This window comes from Coloeus monedula, assembly GCF_965178545.1.
Source record: "Coloeus monedula genome assembly, chromosome: 2".
NCBI classification, from domain to species: domain Eukaryota; kingdom Metazoa; phylum Chordata; class Aves; order Passeriformes; family Corvidae; genus Coloeus; species Coloeus monedula.
In genome coordinates, this window is record NC_138782.1 from 74,568,950 (window position 1) to 74,588,928 (window position 19,979).

The following is a 19,979-nucleotide window of genomic DNA, read 5'->3' on the forward strand; positions in this document are numbered from 1 at the left end:
GAAACTAGGTGGGATGAACCCCATTTTTGGTTCCCACAGCCAGCACAGATATTTGTGTTGGGTTTTTTCCTTGAATGATTGATTTGTGAAAATAGGCCTGTCTACTTATATCCTGCTGGCTAGACAGCCTCATGAGTTTTATACAGAAATACTCTTCCTGGGGTCAAAATGGGCAAGAGAGACCCTCAGAGAAGCAGCTTCTCATTTCAACCCCCAAAGCAATAGGCAAGAAAAAAGAAGAGGTTTGCAAATCACTGTAAAAGAACTTTGTGCCACAGATAAAAATTATCCTGACCTTTCTTTGAGCAATGGTGAAATGGGTGTTCACCATGAGAGGTCATTAGGCAATCTCATTCAGACATGCAGAGAATATTGGCTCAATGCTTTTATTAGCAAAAATTCCTACTGTCTGCTTCACTAAACTCTTACCTTTCATGTACTCTGCGGTGCTGCTTTGGTATTCACGATGAAGAGATGTGTAATGTCTCATGCCCCTGAATACTCCCCAGGAGGAGCAGGCAGGTTTAAAGCCTGGCTTCCAGATCTGACAATGCTTTTCTTTTTGCTCGCCTGTTCCTCAGACCATCATCTCTGAGTGGTCACAGTCAAAGAGCTGTCCTGCTGTGCACAGAGAAAGGAGGGGAAAATAGTCATGTTACTGACTGGAAAGTATCCCCTCCCTCATATTTAACAACGTGATATTCCTCCACAGATGTGCTTTCCTGAACAACACCTGAAGAAAAGACAGAAAAGATCACAAGAAGCTTATCTCTTTTCTACATTCAGCTCTTGGGTATGTAGATCTGTGAGACACAAAGCTCTGCAGGAGTCAAGAGTTAGAGGCAGGGCTGCAAATGCTGAGAGGTCAGAGTCTTTCTGCAGCTGGGAGAAATGGGTGTAAGGGGAAGGAAGGACAATCTTCTTCAGCTGCTGAGGAATGGGCACATTTTCTACTTGCCTGCACCCCTGCACCTTCCTTTGGCTTACAGTAGGAATTGCTTGTTCTTTCCCTATGTGTCATCCCTGTGCCAGTCCAGGAACAGGTTTGCATGAGACCTGGTATAAACCAAGTTTAAACGATCATCCTGTGGAATTACTGATATAAAATTTAATGCGGTATTTTTACCTTCAGTCCTTGCAGTTACTGGAGTGCAGGTTAAAAGCTGCATTTATTGCAGACATTTATTTTTATTAAGAATGGATCTTTGCAGTCCATCAAAAACACTCAGCTTGGGAGGAAATGCACCATAGCTCCCTCTGCTCTCAGCTGTAGTTTCCAGCACGGTAATCTGCGTTGCTAATTGTACAGCATACACACCAACACATGGTGCAAGGCATGGATGGTTCAAAGCGTGGGCTGTTACAAACATCCTACAGCTCATCAGTGTTGGCCTAGGGAATGTTTTCTCTCCACCCCCAGCATCCCACAGGGGTGGACTGCTGTGCATAGGTGCTCCTCAGGATCCTCCGAAGGCATGGCAGAACCCCTGCTGCCAGAGGGGGTGAGACTTCACCCTTCCTGCAGTTCTTGCCCAGGTGTCAGGGTGGGGAGAGGTGTTTCCCTGCTGTCTCCTCTCTGGGATCTGATGAGGCAATGTGAAAGGCAGGGCTGGGAATTATATTTCCAGATGACAGTGTTTGAGAGACAAGTAAGACAGTGCTTGTGCTTAGCCCTGCATTAAGTGATGAGAAGCCATAAATGTAGTTTCCTGCTGTTATTTTTAAACTAAGAATACAAAAGTGATAGACCCGGGTCAGACTGAAGCTGCACCATCCTTGGCCATTCAAAGCTAGTGCCTTCAGAAAAGTACAAGGACAGGGCAAACATATAGTGATCTCCCTCCCAAAGCATTCTCCCGGGCTATTTGTACTACAGTGATTTCCTGAACTGAGGCGATGCCTTTGTTAGTAGCCTGTAATTTGCTTCCTTGATTTTGCCCTTCAATTTCATCAAACTCTCATAACTTGCCTTGAACCCACCAAGCTTTGCAGCACTGAGCCATGGGTCAAGCCCAGGCTGTGGCAGCAGTCAGAGCTGCCCTAGGAAAGTCATTCCAAGGTAACACCCTGACTTTGTTGGGGGGCACTCAGACAAGCCCCTGTGTCCCTCTGACCTCTCTGGACAACCTGCAATTTGGCTGCGTGTTTTTCCCAAGAGCTTCCTCCGGGCTGTCAGGGAAGGTCCTGCTGTCACCGCCCACTGTCAGGCAGAGGCAGTTTTTGTGTGTCTGCTGCCCTCCCCTGATGCTGGGGAGCGCCCTTGCCTCACAGGATCTGCAGCATGACAATAAATGCCACCAAAGGCACTCACATTTCCCTTAGCACACGAGAAAGGAGAATTGAGTACGGTTGGGCTTGTAATAAAATGTAACAACAACAGCTTGTATACTGAAGTTGACAATGTCTTTGCTTTGTCAATTCAAGTACATTACACTGAGTTCCTTTTGCGCACAGTTCGTCTGGGTCTTGTGTGTCAGCACATGTGGTGAGGAGCTCTAAGAGGTTTCACCAGAGCACCGTGTCACAAGTATTGGGAGCACAGAAGCAGCACAAAAAACTGTGATTGCTAATATTTAGTGTGTTTCCTGACTACCACGTATTTGATACTTCACCAGTTGCAAAAAAAAAGCAACATTTCAGCCGAAGAAGTGCTCCGGGTCAGTACCTCTTTTGCTTGTTGATAACTCAGACTTTCTGAGGTGCCACCAGCTACCTTTATTATCAGAGGAGAATATGATACAGGCAATGCAGTGTGGTGTTCAGTGCAGGTGCACAGCCTCTCTCTCACAGCCCCATGGCCACCAGTGGCACCTGCTGCAGGAACCACTCCCTTCCTCAAGCAGGGAGAAAACCCGGGCTGGATTTGTCTTTCTCAGCCTCTGCCAAGCTCCTCTGCAAAGGCTTATCTTGCCAGGTGTTGTTTAAAGCAGACCAAAATGCAGAGCCTGAAGCATGGGGCTTTCAGTGTGTTTTGGTGCCAAATCCAGTGTAATTGTTGTATTTCCTTTCCCTGCTGAACTCCCTGCCTGCAGACAGCCTGTAATGTAAGATCCTGGGATTTCTTTGTTTTGGGAGGTGGAAGAGACACTGAGGGTGTCCATCAGAAAGCACTACAGGGAGGAAAATGAACACTGCTGAAGACAGAAGGAAAGCAGTGATGTTCAGGATAGACTGGGCCTTTCCATTTAACTCCTGCTGTGGCAAGCCTGATGCTTTTAACCCTAAAAGGATACTCTCTGCAGTCACGAGACTTTTCCTTGGTAAAAATCAGAGCCCCACGGCAGGCTTTCATGGGGTTCCTGAGCTGGCTGAGCATGCCTGGAGAGTGAGTGCAACCACAGTGGCTCTGGACAATGTGGTAAATCAGGCACTGCAAGTTTGCTCTGCTCTGATGTTTGACATTCAGTATTTGCATGAGAGTTTTAGGCAGGTGAAGACTGGAAATTTTAGTCAATCTATAAGTCCTACCATATATAATGGATCTATCTGAACAGAGCAGATACCCCTAGCATTACTGAAAACATGCAGGTTTTAGCATATTGCAAATAAATGCATTTACTGGAGGGTAGGGCTGGGAGCCATCTATTTTTTATCCTACAGGAGACTGTAAACTACGGACTGGATAATACGAGAAAAGTGGGTTTCTTTTTGGTTAGTCTCACTTACAAAGTTTTAACCAGGCATAACATATTTGCCTTTGAAGCAAGGAAGCCCCCAGCTGCAGATACTTGTCACCAGAGCCCCTATCAAGTGGTACCCTTCCCACTGTGAGTGAGCAACCCTGATTTCGTTCCCAGCAATGTCAGCTCTTATCACACTGGGTTCTGAAATTGTGAAATTTGAAGTGCTCTGAGAAATTTGTAGGTTTTATAGTTTATAGATCTTGTAAAAAATTGTAGTTGTTTGTAGTAATAAACAAACCTTTATTTGCTTTATTTAGAGGATGCTCTTGAACCACATCTTTAGGTTTTCTCTGAAGCTGAGAGAGCTATGAGCCTGCTCTGTGGAAAAAAACAGAAAACAGGGAGTCTTCCATTATCACTGGCCTGAGGGAGCACAATTTTGAAAACATTAGCTGTTGCAAGGCTTATCATAAAAGTATGAGAATTGCTTAGACCTTTGTGTGCAGGCAGGACTGGGACTACTATTCTTCCCATATGGAGGAAATCAAATGGCTGGACAAACCAACATTTGAAAACGTATTTCTACAGCTGTTTTTTTTAAAATTAACCTTTGTTAGTAAGTGACCCTTACTAGAAGCTGTGAAGGATGCCATACATTCCCTTGGTGCTGTGTGTATGGTTGTATATTTGTTTTCTTTATTAAAATCTGGGCAGAGGAAAATGGACAAGATTCCACTCCATTACCCCTGCTCAACTTCAGCAGCTGCATGGAGTTGTGCTGAAGTAACTGTGTTAATGGAGTACATCCAAAAGCCCACTACTAACATGCGTGGTAACAGATGTTATAAAATTGCAGAGAGGAAATGTTTGGCAATTACCCTCTAACATGGCTACCTTGTGCTGGCAGCCTCATGGTCCAGCCCAGCCTCTCCACTCAGGAATGCTGCGGATGAAGAGGAGGGAAGTCCATTTTGGTATTGGTAGTTCTTCTGAGGTGAGGCAGGATTTGCAGAACCACAGAATTTGTGAAAAAAAATCAGGTTGGCTGGGACTTAATCTACTCCAAACCCCCTCTGAAAGCAGGCACTGACTGATGGCTGCAAGCTCGAGCCTTCATCACACTGCAGGATGCAGGATTAAGGTGGTTGTTGTGGAATCCACCTACTGGACATCTGTGATAGAGGCCTCGCCACCTGAGCCAGCTCCCTCTACTGCACTCCTCATGGTCAGGAGAGGGAAACTAGAATGACAAGGGTTTTGTCCATCTTCGGAGAAGCTGGACCAGCTGTGGTCAGGTGACTCCCACCCAGGGTCATACATCTGTGGTGTGTTTCTTGCTGCTTTGTGATCAGTGGTAACAGGGAAAATGACAGCACTGAGCAATCTGCCTTCGGATTAAAAAGAACTAAAAAGAAAATTAAATAAAGAATTGGTTTGCTTTTTTTTTGTTCTCTCCCTAGGACAGATGAGCCACCCACCGTGCCTGGACCCCAGCCTGGCTGCTGGGGAGATGCAGTCCCCCAGGATGGCGGGGAGGAAGCGCGGGCGGCCCCCGCTCCAGCCAGCGCCCATCAAAATGGCTGTTCACAACCTCTTCTCGGCAACAGCCGGTGCTCTGCCAGTCATGAAGATCCCAAAGAAGAGAGGGAGAAAACCTGGGCACAAGGTAGATGCACGACTTTCACATTCCTTCTCCACCTCCTGTTGGTCTTCATATATTTTCTTCCACAAATTCAGCTGAAATGCAGGAAAAGAGGAAACGTTTTGCAAGTCTGGAGCAGAACAATGCAAAAAAAAAAAAAAAAAAAAAAAAAAAAAAAAAAAAGATGGTTTCTCTTCTACCTGAGCTGGTGAAAAAAATCACAGAATCACAGAATATTCTAAGTTGAGGGGGACCCATCAGGATCATTGAGTCCAACTTCTGGTCCTGAGCAGAACACCCCAAGAACCACACCCTGTGTATTTTTCCAAAGGCTAAAGTTATTTTAATTTGGTCTGTTTGAAAATAACTTGTCTCCCACAGTGTTGTGTGGGATGGCTGCGCACCTTCGGGGAAGTGTTTCTCATTTGTCACATTATTCTTCTCTCACTAACAGTGATTAGAAATTGAATAAACTGAACAGAGAAAGAAAGGAATACAGGAGAGTGGAAATGGGGGAGGAGGGCGTTGGGGGGGGGGAGGGGGAGGTGAGCTAATTTCCAAAGGAAAAAAGAAAAGAGGGCCATTTGAGAAAAATAATTAGATTTCACTTTATATGTCTGCTCACTGCCCAGCTCTCTGTGCAACCCTGGGGTAAAGGCAGAACTAAAGAAAGACAGGAACCCTTTGTGCTTTAAGCCCTTCCGGTGCTGCCGCTGGGCTGGGTTTCTCCCACCACACCACCTGCAGTGGGCCCAGCACCAGTGGGAGCAGTGCCACTGTGATGCCCCACACCAGGCAAAAATGGGACTGTGAAGCTGAGGGAAGGTGAATTCGTTCTGGGGAAACAGAACTATTTTGGTGAAACTGGGCTACATTTTAGTGAGGGGTCTTGTGTTCAGCAGATTGCTCTGTTAATCTCTGTCTCTGTCCCCAGCCAGCTTGGGGCATTGTACATGTTTGCTGTGCCTGTTCCTTGTGTTTAATGGGCACTGGTACAGACATGCAGACGGTTACGCAAGGGGGGCAAATTGCTGACTGCTAGAAAATAAAGAGCTGCTTGAGTTTCTGGTGTCAAGACAGAAAAGCGAATTAAACAATCAGGGTATGCACAAGGCTGACCCAGCCTTCCCTGGAGAAGGTCTTCACCAGGGTATTGCCTGGCTCTTCCCTGAGACTCTCCTGGTTAGTGGGAGGAAACAGCGTCCCATGCACGCTGCTGCTGGCTGAGCTCTGGATGCAGGAACCAATTGTTTGGTTCCTGTGATCCTTGGATTTGAGCTTCACCTAGAGCAGGCTACCCTCATCTTTGCCTTTCCCTCCTTTTCACCTCCTGCTAGACATTTTCCTCCCATCCCCTAACCTCCACCTACCCTCCTCTCTCCTTTCCAGGCAAGCCCTTTTCTCCACCCCTCTGCATCCCATTTCCAGAAACCCCTAATTCTCCACACACCCCTGTGCAACAACTGCTACAGTAGCTGTCAGTACCTCAGTCCTTTTGCTTTCTCCACATCCTCTTGCCTTCTCTCATGTCTTTCCATGCTCTCCTGACTTCAGCCATACTCCTCTCTTCTATGGGACCACATTTTGAAGTGTTTTAGTGTGTGCTGCCAACACACCTTGCATGACCAACAGTTCCAGCTGCAGTTTTCAATTTGAAAAGCTTTCACTTTGATAATGGGAATGGTGTAACAGCAGAGGCCAAGCAAAGCCAACCTGACAGCAGCCTCAGGAGTCCCTTTTGGGAATAAAGCAGAATTTTATAGCAGTAATCCAAAACAGAGCTGGCAGTTAAGACTGGGGAAAATACTCAAGTGTTTTGTAAAATCTGGGATATACTTTTTATTTTTCACTTCCATATCAGGATAAAACTCCAGGATGGAAATATCTGAAATGTTTTACTTGAGGTACTTGTTGAGTTTATTAATTTTATATTTATTTAGTTCAAGTAATTTAGTTATTATCAGTAAAGCTGGGTGACTTGTAGACTCTTTAGATCAAAAACATCCAGTCTGGACAATAGTACTTTGGAGATGTGCTGAAATTGGATCTTTGAGGTTTGAGATAGAGTGATTTGCCAAATACCACAACGACCTTGTATGCAGGGTTTTGTCAAACCCCACTCCTTCTGTCCCTGATTGTCTTGGTGACACCAAGACAAGAACCCCATTTCTTGCTCCTGCATTTACATTTGATTTGTAATTTGACAAAAAAATTTGACTTTTTTCCAGGTGGAAAAAAGTCTTTCACCAAGGACCACATATATATAAATGGGAGAAGTGGGAGACCTAAATTCTTGGAAATGCTGCTGTAACACTGTGCTTTGGACCTGTGTGGCTGAGCATTTGATTGCTGTGTCCTCCTCTTCTTTCAAAGGGAAGCTTTCTCCCTGGCTGGGTAGCATGCATTCCTCATCCTTGTCCCCAGACACTGAGCGAGGAGGCAAGAGCATCCCTCCTTCAGCAGTGGATCTGAGATGATGTTCTTTCTTGCTCAGCATGGCACATAAAAAGGCATCCTTTTATGACCAGTGGCTTAGGTGGATGGAGCTGACACTCATGTGCTGCAGCATCTGTGGCATCTGGCCTGGTGCTGTTGATTTGCGCTGTAGGATTCGTACAGTGAAGCGATGTTTTCCGTGAGGCGCCTTTGTACGCTGCGTGCTCAGCTGAAGTGAACCCCTCTCCATCAAAAGCACTTCCCCAGCATGAGTCAAAGATTACATTTTTTGATGGGGAACTCTAGCTTGATTTAATTAGCTTGATAATTGTATGACTTTCAGATACCACGAGACTTAAATGCATTTTAAAAAATGACTCCCTGCCCAAATGGCAGACGACCAAATTCTTTATAGCAACCAGATAGCTGAATTATTACAGAACAGATGGAAAAATACTTCTGAATTTTTAGGAAACTAGGAATTTACAGCCTAGATTTAAATTTATTTTGACCAAGATGTGAATAACAGACATTTTCAATCACATGCTCTTTATAGACAGGTGACCCATTGCCTGTTTTCATTGATATTAAAGCAAATATCTGTGTCTTCCTGAAATGACATTTCATCACACTTCATCACCAAGAAAAGTCTTTTCCCTGCTATCCTGTTTATTTTTTCACAGCTTTGGCTATAAAATTTCATCAGCTGTTTTTCCAAAAACTGTTTCGTACCTTATGTGGAGCTATTTGCCATAAAATGTTACATTTCCCCAAAATACGATATTCTTTCTCATTGTCTAAATCTCTGGGAAAAAGCCTATTCTGGCAGCCAGGGGGGGAGGTTAGTAGATGGATGGGTTTTATTTCTCTGGCTGTGAGTGAGAGCAGCCCTGAAGAGCTGCATAGAAAGCCTGTACAAGGGAAGGTTTTGTTATCATCCTGCAGGGATTCACCTGGTTAGAGGACATCAGAGGGACACGAGCATGGGGCAACGCTGCAGCACAGACCACCACATCCCTCCCAGGGGACAACAAAGTGATGGTCCCCTTTGAGCAGCTAGAGAGCTTTGCCCCTCTGTGCAACCAAAGCAGCTCCCACATGGGGAGGTGGCCCCAGCCCAGATCAGCCAGGACTTTGCAAGCTCCTGCCAGGTGGAGTGGGCAGGGGGGACACATGTGTGGAGTGACAATTTCCATTATGGGGCATAGGTTCCCCTGCTGCCCTAGAAGTCAGTATTAATGGTGACAAATAAGCAGTCAGGATTTGGACACATTGGGAATGAGATTGCACAGACAACCTTGAAGTGTCCTGTTTATTCACCTGTCCTGTGATACAGCCTTGGATTTCAAGGTTGCATAAACTCCTGTCAAGGTTTCCTGCCTCATTCTCTGTGAAACACTGATGGGATGTAGGAGGCTGTGTGCAGGCTTGCTTGCATCATTTGCTGTGCAGAAGAAAGTTATTGCATGACACAAGAAGAAAAGGTGGGAAAGACCTTGGACTGTGTTTTCCCTTCACCATCTGACCCCCATCTTATCCCTGGTGTCTCGGCTTGTGTTATGCTGAGTCTCCTCACTCACAGCCAAATGCACAGAGCCACAGACCCCAAAATGTGTTCAGAAGCTCTGTGCTTCCCTGGTGTAGGTTTAATGGCAACCTTCTGTCCAGCCATCAGAAGTCCACATGGCAGGACTAGGCTGGCTCAGACACTCATCTTACTGCACATTTGCAGGGGCTGGAGATGGTACTCTCTCTGGCAGCAAAAGCTCTCATTTCTCATACAAGAGGTGCCTCTGCCCTCCTGTCTGGAAGGACAAAGGCCTATGGGGATGGGGTGAATCCCAGCCTTTTCTAGCAATTGCTTTTCAGAACAAGGAACAACTGGTACAGGGGAACAGGGAGCTGTAAAAATGAGAACCTAAGTGGTTTAAGAAAACTGCAGGGATAGATTGTATTGTGGTTCATCGTGTTTCTTTCCCATGTATTTTACTATACAAGCTGGCAGAGATCTTCAGAAATAAAAAAAAAAAGTTGCCTGGCAAATGTTCTTCACCCTCTTTCCTTTTTTTGGTGTGGGATGACAGAAATACCAGTTAGATGAATCCTGGCTTCTCTGAAGAGGTGTGCAGAATATAATAAAACATCCAGGACTCGGCAGAGTCCTCCCCATCCACAGCCACTGCATACTCAAACAAACTTGTAGCCAGCATTGATGGCACAAAAGCCCACTCTGTCTGCATCTAACACATGATGACTTTGATAAAGTAGACACCCTTATTTCCTACCCAAAATCCCTGATCAGCTTTCTCTGATCTCTTTCCCATGGCAGAAAGTCCATAAGAGTGGGGGGTTGGTTGTAGATCTTGTTGTAAAGCTACCACTTTTACATCTCATGCTGTGCATATTAAAACTTACAACATTTGATAGTCAAAAACTGACTCAAATGCCTTACCACAAGGATTTCCCAATGTGCTCTGACAGATTTCCTCTGTCTCCTTTTCTCTTTCTCTTTCTCTCTTCTTCACTGCTTTTTTTGACTCTCACGCATATGTGCTTTCTACTGGCAAGCTCTCAGTCAGTCAGCTGGTTGGTTGGGTTGGCTTTTCAATAGAGAAGACTCAGTCCAAGAAGACATTTTTAAATGGAATACACTTCATAATATTCAGGCACTACTCAGGGAGTGGCCAGGAGGTAGCTAAGCTGTGTTTGCTTAGTGTACTGTCTCTTGCACTAATCAGGCATTTTATTTCGATCTAACAAAGGCCAGTTCTCTACTACTCCTAATAAAATGACATTTATCTGTACCCAGAGGCTGCAGAGCACATTTTGTTGCAATAATTTTGCAGTAAATTGTTCACTAAAACAGGAAACTGATAAGAAGGGGCTTCCACACTAGAGAGTTTACACAAGCCTTGCCCTCTGTTTATTTGCTCTTGAACATAAACCTGGCCTCTTGAACATAAGCCTGACCTCCAAGATCTAGGTGGAGAAAGAGGTCTGATGGTGCTGGTGAGGCAGTGCACAGTGTTGTTGGGGCAGCACACACTCACAAAGTTCAGGGGCTGAAGAGGGGACTTCTGAGCCTCTCTTTGGGACCACAGGAGTGTGAGCCAGTAAGGATGTTAAGGAGCCAACACGCAAGTGAAGCAGAATTTGTTAGGTGTACTGTCTCAAAAGTAGTATCTATGTAAAGAAATGTATGTGTGAGAGCATACATGAGTTGCTAGAGCCTGTCCAGAGAAGGACAACAAAGTTGGTGAAGGGTTGGGAGCATCTGAGGGAGCTGGGGTTGTTCAGCCTGGAGAAAAAGAGGCTCGAGGAGACCGTATTGCTCTCTACAACCACCTGAAAGGAGAGTGTAGCCAGCTGGGGCCAGTCTCTTCTCCTAGGCAACCAGTGACAGGAAAAAGGGCAATGGCCTCAGGTTGTGCTAGGGGAGGTTTAGATTGTGTGTTTGGAAAAATTTCTTCACTAAAAGGGTGTTCAAGCATTGGAACAAGGGAAGAGGTGGAATCACCGTCACTGGAAGAGTTCAAAAAACATGTAGGTGTTTAGGGACATGTTTTAGTAGTGGTCCTGGCAATGTTAGGGAATGATTGGACTTGATGATCTTAGAGGTTTTTTCCAACCTGAATGATTCTGTGATTCTATACATACAAGTATATATGCACGTCTCTCTATAAATGATATATTTTATATACACATAGAGTGCGTACAAATGTACATATGTATACATGCATTCATTGTATATGCATATATGTATATATATATATATATATATATATATATATATATGTGATCAAAAACAAGCCCGGAAGCCTAACATAGGGGCTACCCAAAGTTTCACTTTGCCAGCCCACTTTGCCATAGAAAAGTGAATAATCAACATATTGCTATAGAACATAATAAATCATGCTGCTTGTCACCTTCCTGCATGGAATAAATCCCAAACTGGATGGAGACCTTGATTTTTGAAACTGTTCTCTTCCCATTCAGTAAAGCTTTCAATACTTTCTCTCACGGTATCCTTCTGGACAAAATGTCAAGCACAGAGCTGGATAAACACATGGGAGAGCAACTGGCTCACCAGTCAGACACAAAGGCTTACAGGGAATGTGGTGACATCAGACTGGTGACCTGTTACTGATGGGGTTCCCACAGGACTCCATTCTCAGTCCTGTGCTCTTGAACATCTTCATAAATGACTTGGATGTAGGACTGGAAGGGAAACTAAGCAAGGTCACGGATGATACAAAACTGGGAGGAGCTGTGGACTCCCTTGAGGGCTGGGAGGCCCTGCAGAGAGACCTTGGCAAGTTAGAGGACTGGGCAATCACCAACCATGTCAGATTCAACACGGGAAAGTGCTGGATTCTGCATCCAGGATGGGACAATGCTGGATGTATGGACAGACTGGGGAATGAGAGGCTGGAAAGCAGTGCTGTGGAAAGGGACCTGGGGCTCCTGGTCGATGACAAGTTGAACATGAGTCAGCAGTGCCCTGGCAGCCAGGAGGGCCAACAGTGTCCTGGGGGGCATCAGGCACAGCATCGCCAGCCAGGCAAGGGAGGGGATTGTCCTGCTCTGCTCTGCACTGGGGCGGCCTCACTTCCAGTGCTGGGGGCAGTCTGGGGTGCCACAATGTAAGAAAGACATTAAGCTATTGGAGAGTGTCCAAAGGTGAAGGGCCTTGAGGGGAAGCCGTACGAGGAGCAGCTGAGGGCACTTGGTCTGTCCAGCCTGGAGAAGAAGAGACTGAGGGGAGACCTCATTGCAGTCAACCCCTTCCTCATGAGAGGAAGCGAAGGGGCAGGTACTGATCTCTTCTTTCTGGTGACCAGTGACAGGACCCAAGGGAATGGCCTGAAGTTGTGCCAGGGAGGTTTAGGTTGGGCATCCAGAAAAGGTTTTTCACCCAGAGGGTGGTTGGGCACTGGAACAGGCTCCCCAGGGAAGTGGTCACAGCACCAGCCTGACAGAGTTCAAGAAGTGTTTGGACAATGCTCTCAGGCCCATGGTGTGACTCTTGGGGATGGTCCTGTGCAGGGCCAGGAGCTGGACTCAATGATCCTTGTAGGTCCCTTCCAACTCAGCATATTCTGTGATTCTGTGAAAACAAACTGACAGCACTGTGTCGCTGGTCATTCTTGATCCCAATCTGAAGGCAAGACAACTCTACAAAAACAAGACAACACAGGCAAGTGAGAAATGGCACAAGCCAGGGGCCAGCTCAGGGTCCCTCATACTCTACAACTGCCAGAGGCAGGAGGTTAAATCCATAGCTTGTCTCAGATGCACTTATTGAATATTTTTTCCCTCTTTCAGACTGAAAACAAAGGCATGTAGCCTGCCCCGGGGGACATGGTGGTAAAAACTCACATAGATATCCCTAAGACCTTCATACTTCCCTCTCCTTTCCCCAGCTTTCTGGTTTTACCGTTATACTGAAACAGTGACCATTATTTTAGACATTTGTAATTCATAGTCATGGACAACAAAATTCTTCATTCAAAACAACTTCTACTCTCCTCCAGGGATTTGTTGGTAGGCAGTGGTCTGACTTCATTTCTATTTAAAATATACTTTGTATATTGTCCACGGAAAAACAACAAAAGGAAAAAAATACCTGTCAGAAGAATGCACTGGTGTAGTACATGTAAATATATAAACCAGCAAGCTGTGTGCTTGGCTCTCTGCTTTCCCCCTACTTCCCTTCTTAGCAAAAGGAAAAACAAGAGTGGTACCTTCAGGTCACATCCATCACATCAGTCCTTTTCAAATATGAGGACCTGATCATCATTGGACTGGTGAGATGTCGCCAGGTACTGGCAGCATAAAGACATAGTGATACTGCACTGTAAATTCCCATCATGTTTCCCTTCTCCAAGCTGGGCTGCAGGCCACAAAGATCACTGGGTGCAACAGTGCAGCAGTTTGTATTTACTAGCTGGTAATAACACACGATGGACCAAAATGTGAGCTTATTTACATGGGTGTCAGGCCAGAGTAGCCTCTTGGTGCCACTGGATTAACACAAGATTTACACCCCTGCAACCAAGAGCAGAATTTGGCCCTAAATTATGATGCAGTTAAAGACCTTATGTTTCTGAGTTGTGGAGCATTGTTTACACCCACACAAAATGGGTCGTAAAATGCCATTGCGCTGATTTGTTGGAGTGTTAGACTCAATTTGCTCAGGTGTAAATAACTACCCAGTGGGTGGCATAATATTTGCATCCTGTAGCTTAAGGCGTTGCTGTCTGCTGCAAATCAGTCAGGCTTCAGGCTCCAGTATCCTCCCGGGAGCAGGATGGATCTTGTGGCCTGGAGAAAGTGATGCAATAGCAGATTGCTAATAAGTGGGAGTTCATGGGGTGTGACATACATAGAATAAAATTGGAATATCTTGTGATTACTTTCATTATTTTTTGCAGCTGAAATCTCGTGTCCTGATGACTCCTTTAGCAATATCTCCGCCAAGAAGCACGCCGGAGCCGGATATTAGTTCAATCCCCCAGGATGCAGCTACGGTACCCAACTCGGACACCCCACAGGCTCTCACAGGTACGCAGCCTCAAGTGCTCCTTGACCAAGGGGTGAGCAGGAGCCACGGGCTGACAGCCAGATGTCACAGCCAGATGCTGTGCTTTCCAGAGCAGGGGGAGCTCATGAAAATGGGGTGTTTGCAGATTAGTCCGGTGACCAGTGATAAGGAGCAGAGATGTCCTGCAAAACTATATTTTGACTGCCATGTGTTGAGTTTAGTGGAGATGTCAGTTCCATTCTTCTTGAAATGTGAACATCAAAAACCCATGAACACTCCATTTTATACCTAACATTTTCACCCCATCTGATATGTTGCAATGACCAAACTAAATCCCTGTGTGAACATGAAACATCTGTTACAGCTGTGGGGAGAAGAACAGAGGAGCCATGGTCTGACTGTAGGCACAGCTACCAGCACAAAAATCCCAAAGCCAGGCGTGGTCATTTCCAAATGTAGTCGGAAAACACAGCCTTACCCTTTCTTTTTGTTTATATTACCAGAAGTAACATAGGTCAAGGCTTTTAAACTGACGTAAATGAGAAGAAAATCAACAAGACAGCTGATTCACCCTGAGATTTCAGCAGAGAAATGGATTAGATAACATTAGAATCTAAACACAACACATAAATCCCATTATTTCCTAGCTGGGATGCACAGAGGAGAAGTTTTCCATCTGCTCTGGTGGCAGAATAATACTAAACCTAGCAACAATGACAATAATATGTTTTATTCTCGTTTATCCCTTCACACACAAAGTCTGCAAAGCACTTGGCAAACACCAGCTGAGTAGATGGAAGTGCCCTGAGAGGTTGCCCAGGGCTGCTTTTGGAACGGGACAGGGAGGCAGAGTCCACCAGCCCTGCCAGATCACTGGGGTGGCTGCAAAGGCAGAGGCTCCATGGGTCATTTCAAACTTAGTGGATGCAGTGCCCCACACCTCTGTCTGCCCATCCTCATGCCACTGGCACCTTTCTTCCCAGCATATTCCCAACACTGCGTGCAAGTTCCCACCAGAGCAGGGTTGGCAGGAGGTGAAGGGAAGCTCAAGCCAGTTTTTACCTCCCTCTCTGCTTCGAAAGGACTGTAGGGACCCTGGGTTTCCAGTGGGGGATTCAACACATTGCCTGCAAGCTGTGGTGTCCCTCCCGCAGCTGAGCCCCCACAAAAAAAAAAAAAATTTGTCACGCAGAAGCCACATTCTGCAGATTTGTCGAGGAGTGGCACTCTGGGAAAGCTGCACTCTGACATCCCCCCGCAATTCCTGCATGCTGCTGCTGTATTTTCAGTGCACTACCCCTTTTTTTGTTTGGCACTTGGAAGGTGTAAAGTGGTATCATGATAAGTATGATTGCTGTTATCCTCCTGTTTACCCAGGATGTACTGCTTGAGCCCCTTCTGCTGGTCCCTGCGAGATGGGGGAGCAGAGTGCACTGTGACAGTTGCACTAGATTTTCATTATGGTGATGCAAACTGTAAATTATTTCCAACTTTACGCAGCTGTCATCATGTCCTCCACTCTGCTTGATGGGTTTTTTTTGTCACATATCTGATTTCTGTCAGAAGATAATGTTATATTGTTTGAGAGATGACAGCTCGAGCACACTCAGCCAGCTATTATAATATGTCTCACTTTAGCCTGACTTTAGGCTGTGTCTCAGTCACCCTTAGTTAACAGCAGCACCATCCCTGCTTCCCCTGAGATGCAGTTGGCCTCAGCTAAGCTTAAAATAAGTTCATGGTAGTGAGGAGAACACTCGGGGGTTTTTTTGGCTATTGCTGGCAGGCCTGATGGCATGTAGAAAAACTGCTTTTGCAGCTTACGAGAGGAGGCAGGGCTTGGCTGTGGAGAGGCTGGGGCAGACCTCCTCGCAGACCCCTGTGCAGCACAGTCACGTTGTTGTGGTCCCAAAATGTATCACTGCACACCATGTACAATTTCTCTCAACTTGATGCAGTTCGTAGAGTGTTAGATTGGACATGGAGGGTTAGGAAGTTCCCAAAGACCAGAGTCTCTGTCGTGATGCTGTGCAGCTCAGTGCAGCATAGCCTCCAGAAATTACTCCTCCTCCCAGTTGAATTAAAGTCAGAAGGAGCAAGGATCCAAAGTCTTTACAAAACTCATCTTAGAGCAGTGCTTCTCAGAGTGGGTCCCAATGAACTGGTCTAAAAACACACAGAGGGAAAAAAAGAAACAACCTGAAAACACACCTCAGGCTGGCATTCCCTTCTTGCTGTGAGGTCACCACTGGTAGTCACTGTTTTGCACTCCCAGGGCATTTTTCTGGTCACAAGTTTCATGGAAAAGAGAGCAGACCCCAGGCATACACAGGAGCTTTTTTAGATGCATGTAGCTTATACTAGCTTGTGACACTGAGCTAGACCTAAACTCAGCTTGCTTTGCTTTCGCAGTGGGTCATCAGCACAAGGAAGTCTGGCTCCGCCATCGCAAATGGCAACGATTCACTAGTGAAGGAAGAACTGGGAAATGAACAGAAATGTAGAATGCTAGAATTTGCTAGGGTGCTCTCAGGACTGTTTTGTAATAACCTTGTTGGAATTTTATGTCTTCAGTCTGCATTTATGTCAACAAACAAGTGAACCTGGGGCCGTACCTTGACAGAAAAAAGGTGCAGCAGCTGCCAGAGCACTTTGGCCCGGAGCGGCCGTCAGCAGCCCTGCAGCAAGCAGTGCAAGCCTGCATCGACTGTGCGCTCCAGCAAAAGGTGGTCTTCTCCCTCATCAGGCAGGGCTATGGAGGCGAGATGGTGTCAGGTAAAACATCTCTGTAGGGGGCTTGTGGCCAGTTGGGAAGTGCTTGAAGTCTTAACGTGTTCCCCAATCCTGACTGCCCTGGAAGTCCTTTTCCCATCAGTGGGATGGCAACCAGCTTTGAATATCACTTATGCCTTTGTAAAATGAGCTGCTGAGGAATCACCTTGGTGTCAGATGAAAGAATGTTGGTAAGGGGTATTGCAGTGGTGATTCAGGGGAGGAACAGGCACTCCATAGTCTGCCTCTTACCACTCTTTGGAACAGTGCTGAGGCCAGGGCTGAGAGCTGTTTCCATGCAGCCATTCAAGGATGAGCAGCAATGGCAGCCCCCTTCATGACACACATTGCCACCACAAGTACACATGCATGCCTCATGTGATGAGGGTGGCTGTTGCAGTGGGGATACTGTAACACGATGTACCAAACAAGGAGGCCCATGGAAAGAAATATATATGGATGGATTCTTGATAGCTGTTTCAGAGATGTTTATTTCTCCAGCCGCATGGCCGGGATCTGCTGAGGAACTGTCACAATCATGGGACCCAAGGGTCCTTGCCCACACAGGGGAACACAAAACAACCAGTGGGGAATGAGGCTGACCAGGGGCAGGGAAACCCCGTGTCTCCCCCCCAGGGCCCCTCTCGCAGGGCCACGTGGCAGGGGGAGGAGACCCTGACAGGTGGCAAACCTCTGGAACAGGTGGCCCAGAGAGGTGGTGGATGCCCCATCCTCAGATATATTCAAGGTCAGGTTGGATAGGCCTTGGAGCAATCTGAGCTAGCTGAAGATGTCCTGGGTCATTGCAGGAGGGTTGGACTAAGAGACCTGTAAAGGTCCCTTCCAGACAAAATCTTTCTATGACTCTATGATTTTGTGTTTCTCTAAAGGGCAATTTTTATGGAGTTTAGATGTTGGTGTGTTCCCCTGCCTGCAGTTCCTGAGCCAAACCTGCTCTATGCTGCAGGAATTGCAAAAGTCCCAAGGCAATTCCCCATGCAGCAGAACTGCACACAGTCTACACAAATATATCGGAGAGAATCAAAGACCAAGGGAAACTTCTCAGGAGCTCCTCATCTTCCCACAGTGGCACTTCTTGCTGTGTCCTGATAAGCCTCCCATGTCCCATGATGAATTCCCTGGCCTGGTTCTCAGCATGAACTTGAACTTTTCTTCTATCACAGCAAGAGTTGTGTCGCAACATTGTTTTGGCATATGGGGATGCAGTGGGAATGAAACAATGATGGGAATATGGGAACAGCACTCTCCAATGAGCTGCTGCAGATGAGTCAGGCAGGAACACAGAGCCAAGGATTGCAAGTCCAATCAGATTCACAGGGTCTGCAGATGCTCAGCTGTGCCACTGGGACCTTCTTGTGTGGGAGCCCAAGCTCTGGCCCTCTGTGCAGCATATAAATCGTGCTTCTTCCCTCTCCTCGAGTTGTCTGTAATCACAGGTGTTCCTTCCCTAAGGGACATCAGAAATACTCTGACAATGATCCAGACTTGTTTGCAGAAACACAAGACTGAAGCGATTCAGTCCAAAGCTTCCTTTTTGCCTAGTTCTGTGCTGCATATATGATTTTCATTATAATCAGGAGAGTCATATTATGCACCAAGCCTGCCAAGTTCCTTGGTCTCAGTTCCTCTGAGCTGGCTCAGCTTCAGCTTCACCTGAACTAAAAGCACCTGGTCAACATTTCTCCCAATTTCATGCTTCTTCTAGTCATTAAAGAGAGGTGAATAACCTCCTAGTCATGGCATGGCTCTGCAATTGCACCTCACTCCCAGCAGCACAGATGAGTTTTGTCAGGGGCTTTCCAACCTTCCCATGGCTTGGCTCACAGATGCTCAACCAGCTGTGGAGCATGATCCCTCACAGCAGCTCAGGCCAACAGGAAATCTCAGAAGTTATCCCCAAAATTATATGTCTAATGTTGCAATTTTTACTTGTTAGTAGTGATGGGAGACTCTAGGATTGGGAAAAAACCTTCCAGGTGGAAGAGTCCAGGCAGCCATATCATGTAGTCCTCCCTGCAAACCTGAATGTGTCCTGCTACAACTGATCCTGGTGGGTCCATTCTGACCCCTCCATCTCTCCCATGACTGGAACCTTATGCCCTTTTTGATTCCTGGCTAAATATGTCCCCTGACAGGTTTACCCAGGAATTTTAATTGCTCTGTTCTCACCCTTAGATGTATTTCTGGGAGAGCTGCCCTCATCCTGCTAGGCTGAGATACACAGCTTCTTTCAGGTGAGAAAGATCAGTGAAAGGAGTGCACAGTCCCACATAGCAGGATGGTGATGGCTGCAGTGCCACAGGGAAAATTTCTGTTCCCCAAACATCCATGTGGTCTGTCTGTGCACTTCTGCAAGTGTGAATTCACCCTTCTTCAGCCTGGATGACCAGAATGATGCCCGTCAATCCATCTCAGTTTCTCCAGAACTTTGTATAGTGGTTTTAACACTCAATTTTCTCTCCTGGAAGTGTTTTGTTCCACACTTTCTGGAAATATGTCTGAGTTTTTCATGACTGTGTCACCTTGCTGTTTTATGGGCATCTGGTAAGCTTGTATTATCATTTCTTCTCCCATCAGGTTGTTTTGAGCCTCCTCAAAGAGTTACAGATTTCTGTTTACTTTCCAGATTTCTTTTCACTCATATTTACTATCAGAGAAGTCAAAATCAGTTGATCCTTCCTGTGCAATCTCCCAGTCCTCTTCTCCATTGATGATGTCCGCCAGCTTACAGCATCCACAAAATTTTTTTGTGCCAGCAGAGACTGCTGCTGGTTTCTCTCTGGGACTTGGGGTCTCCTGCCAGCAGACCCTGTTGCCATTTCTTGACCCACCTTTCATATGCAACCGTTTCCAATTGAATGAAAGATTTCTCATACTTTACTGAATTCTGGATAGACCACAACTGCCAACATTCCCTTGCCTATAAATGCCATTAACTCAG

At 46.2% G+C, this 19,979-nt stretch overlaps 1 protein-coding gene across 1 annotated transcript in view; it reads left to right on the forward strand.

Annotated features, from left to right (window-relative positions):
- Positions 1–5,133: 5,133 nt before the first annotated feature.
- The window catches only part of SCML4 (Scm polycomb group protein like 4), a gene marked incomplete at both ends in the record, with an annotated part of 44,236 nt that continues 29,390 nt past the window's right edge, over positions 5,134–19,979 (forward strand). Inside the window, 3 exons of the mRNA XM_082302779.1 lie at positions 5,134–5,289; positions 14,136–14,265; positions 16,820–17,020. Coding sequence (XP_082158905.1) covers positions 5,134–5,289; positions 14,136–14,265; positions 16,820–17,020 — 487 coding nt within the window. The remainder of the gene's footprint in view (positions 5,290–14,135; positions 14,266–16,819; positions 17,021–19,979) is intronic.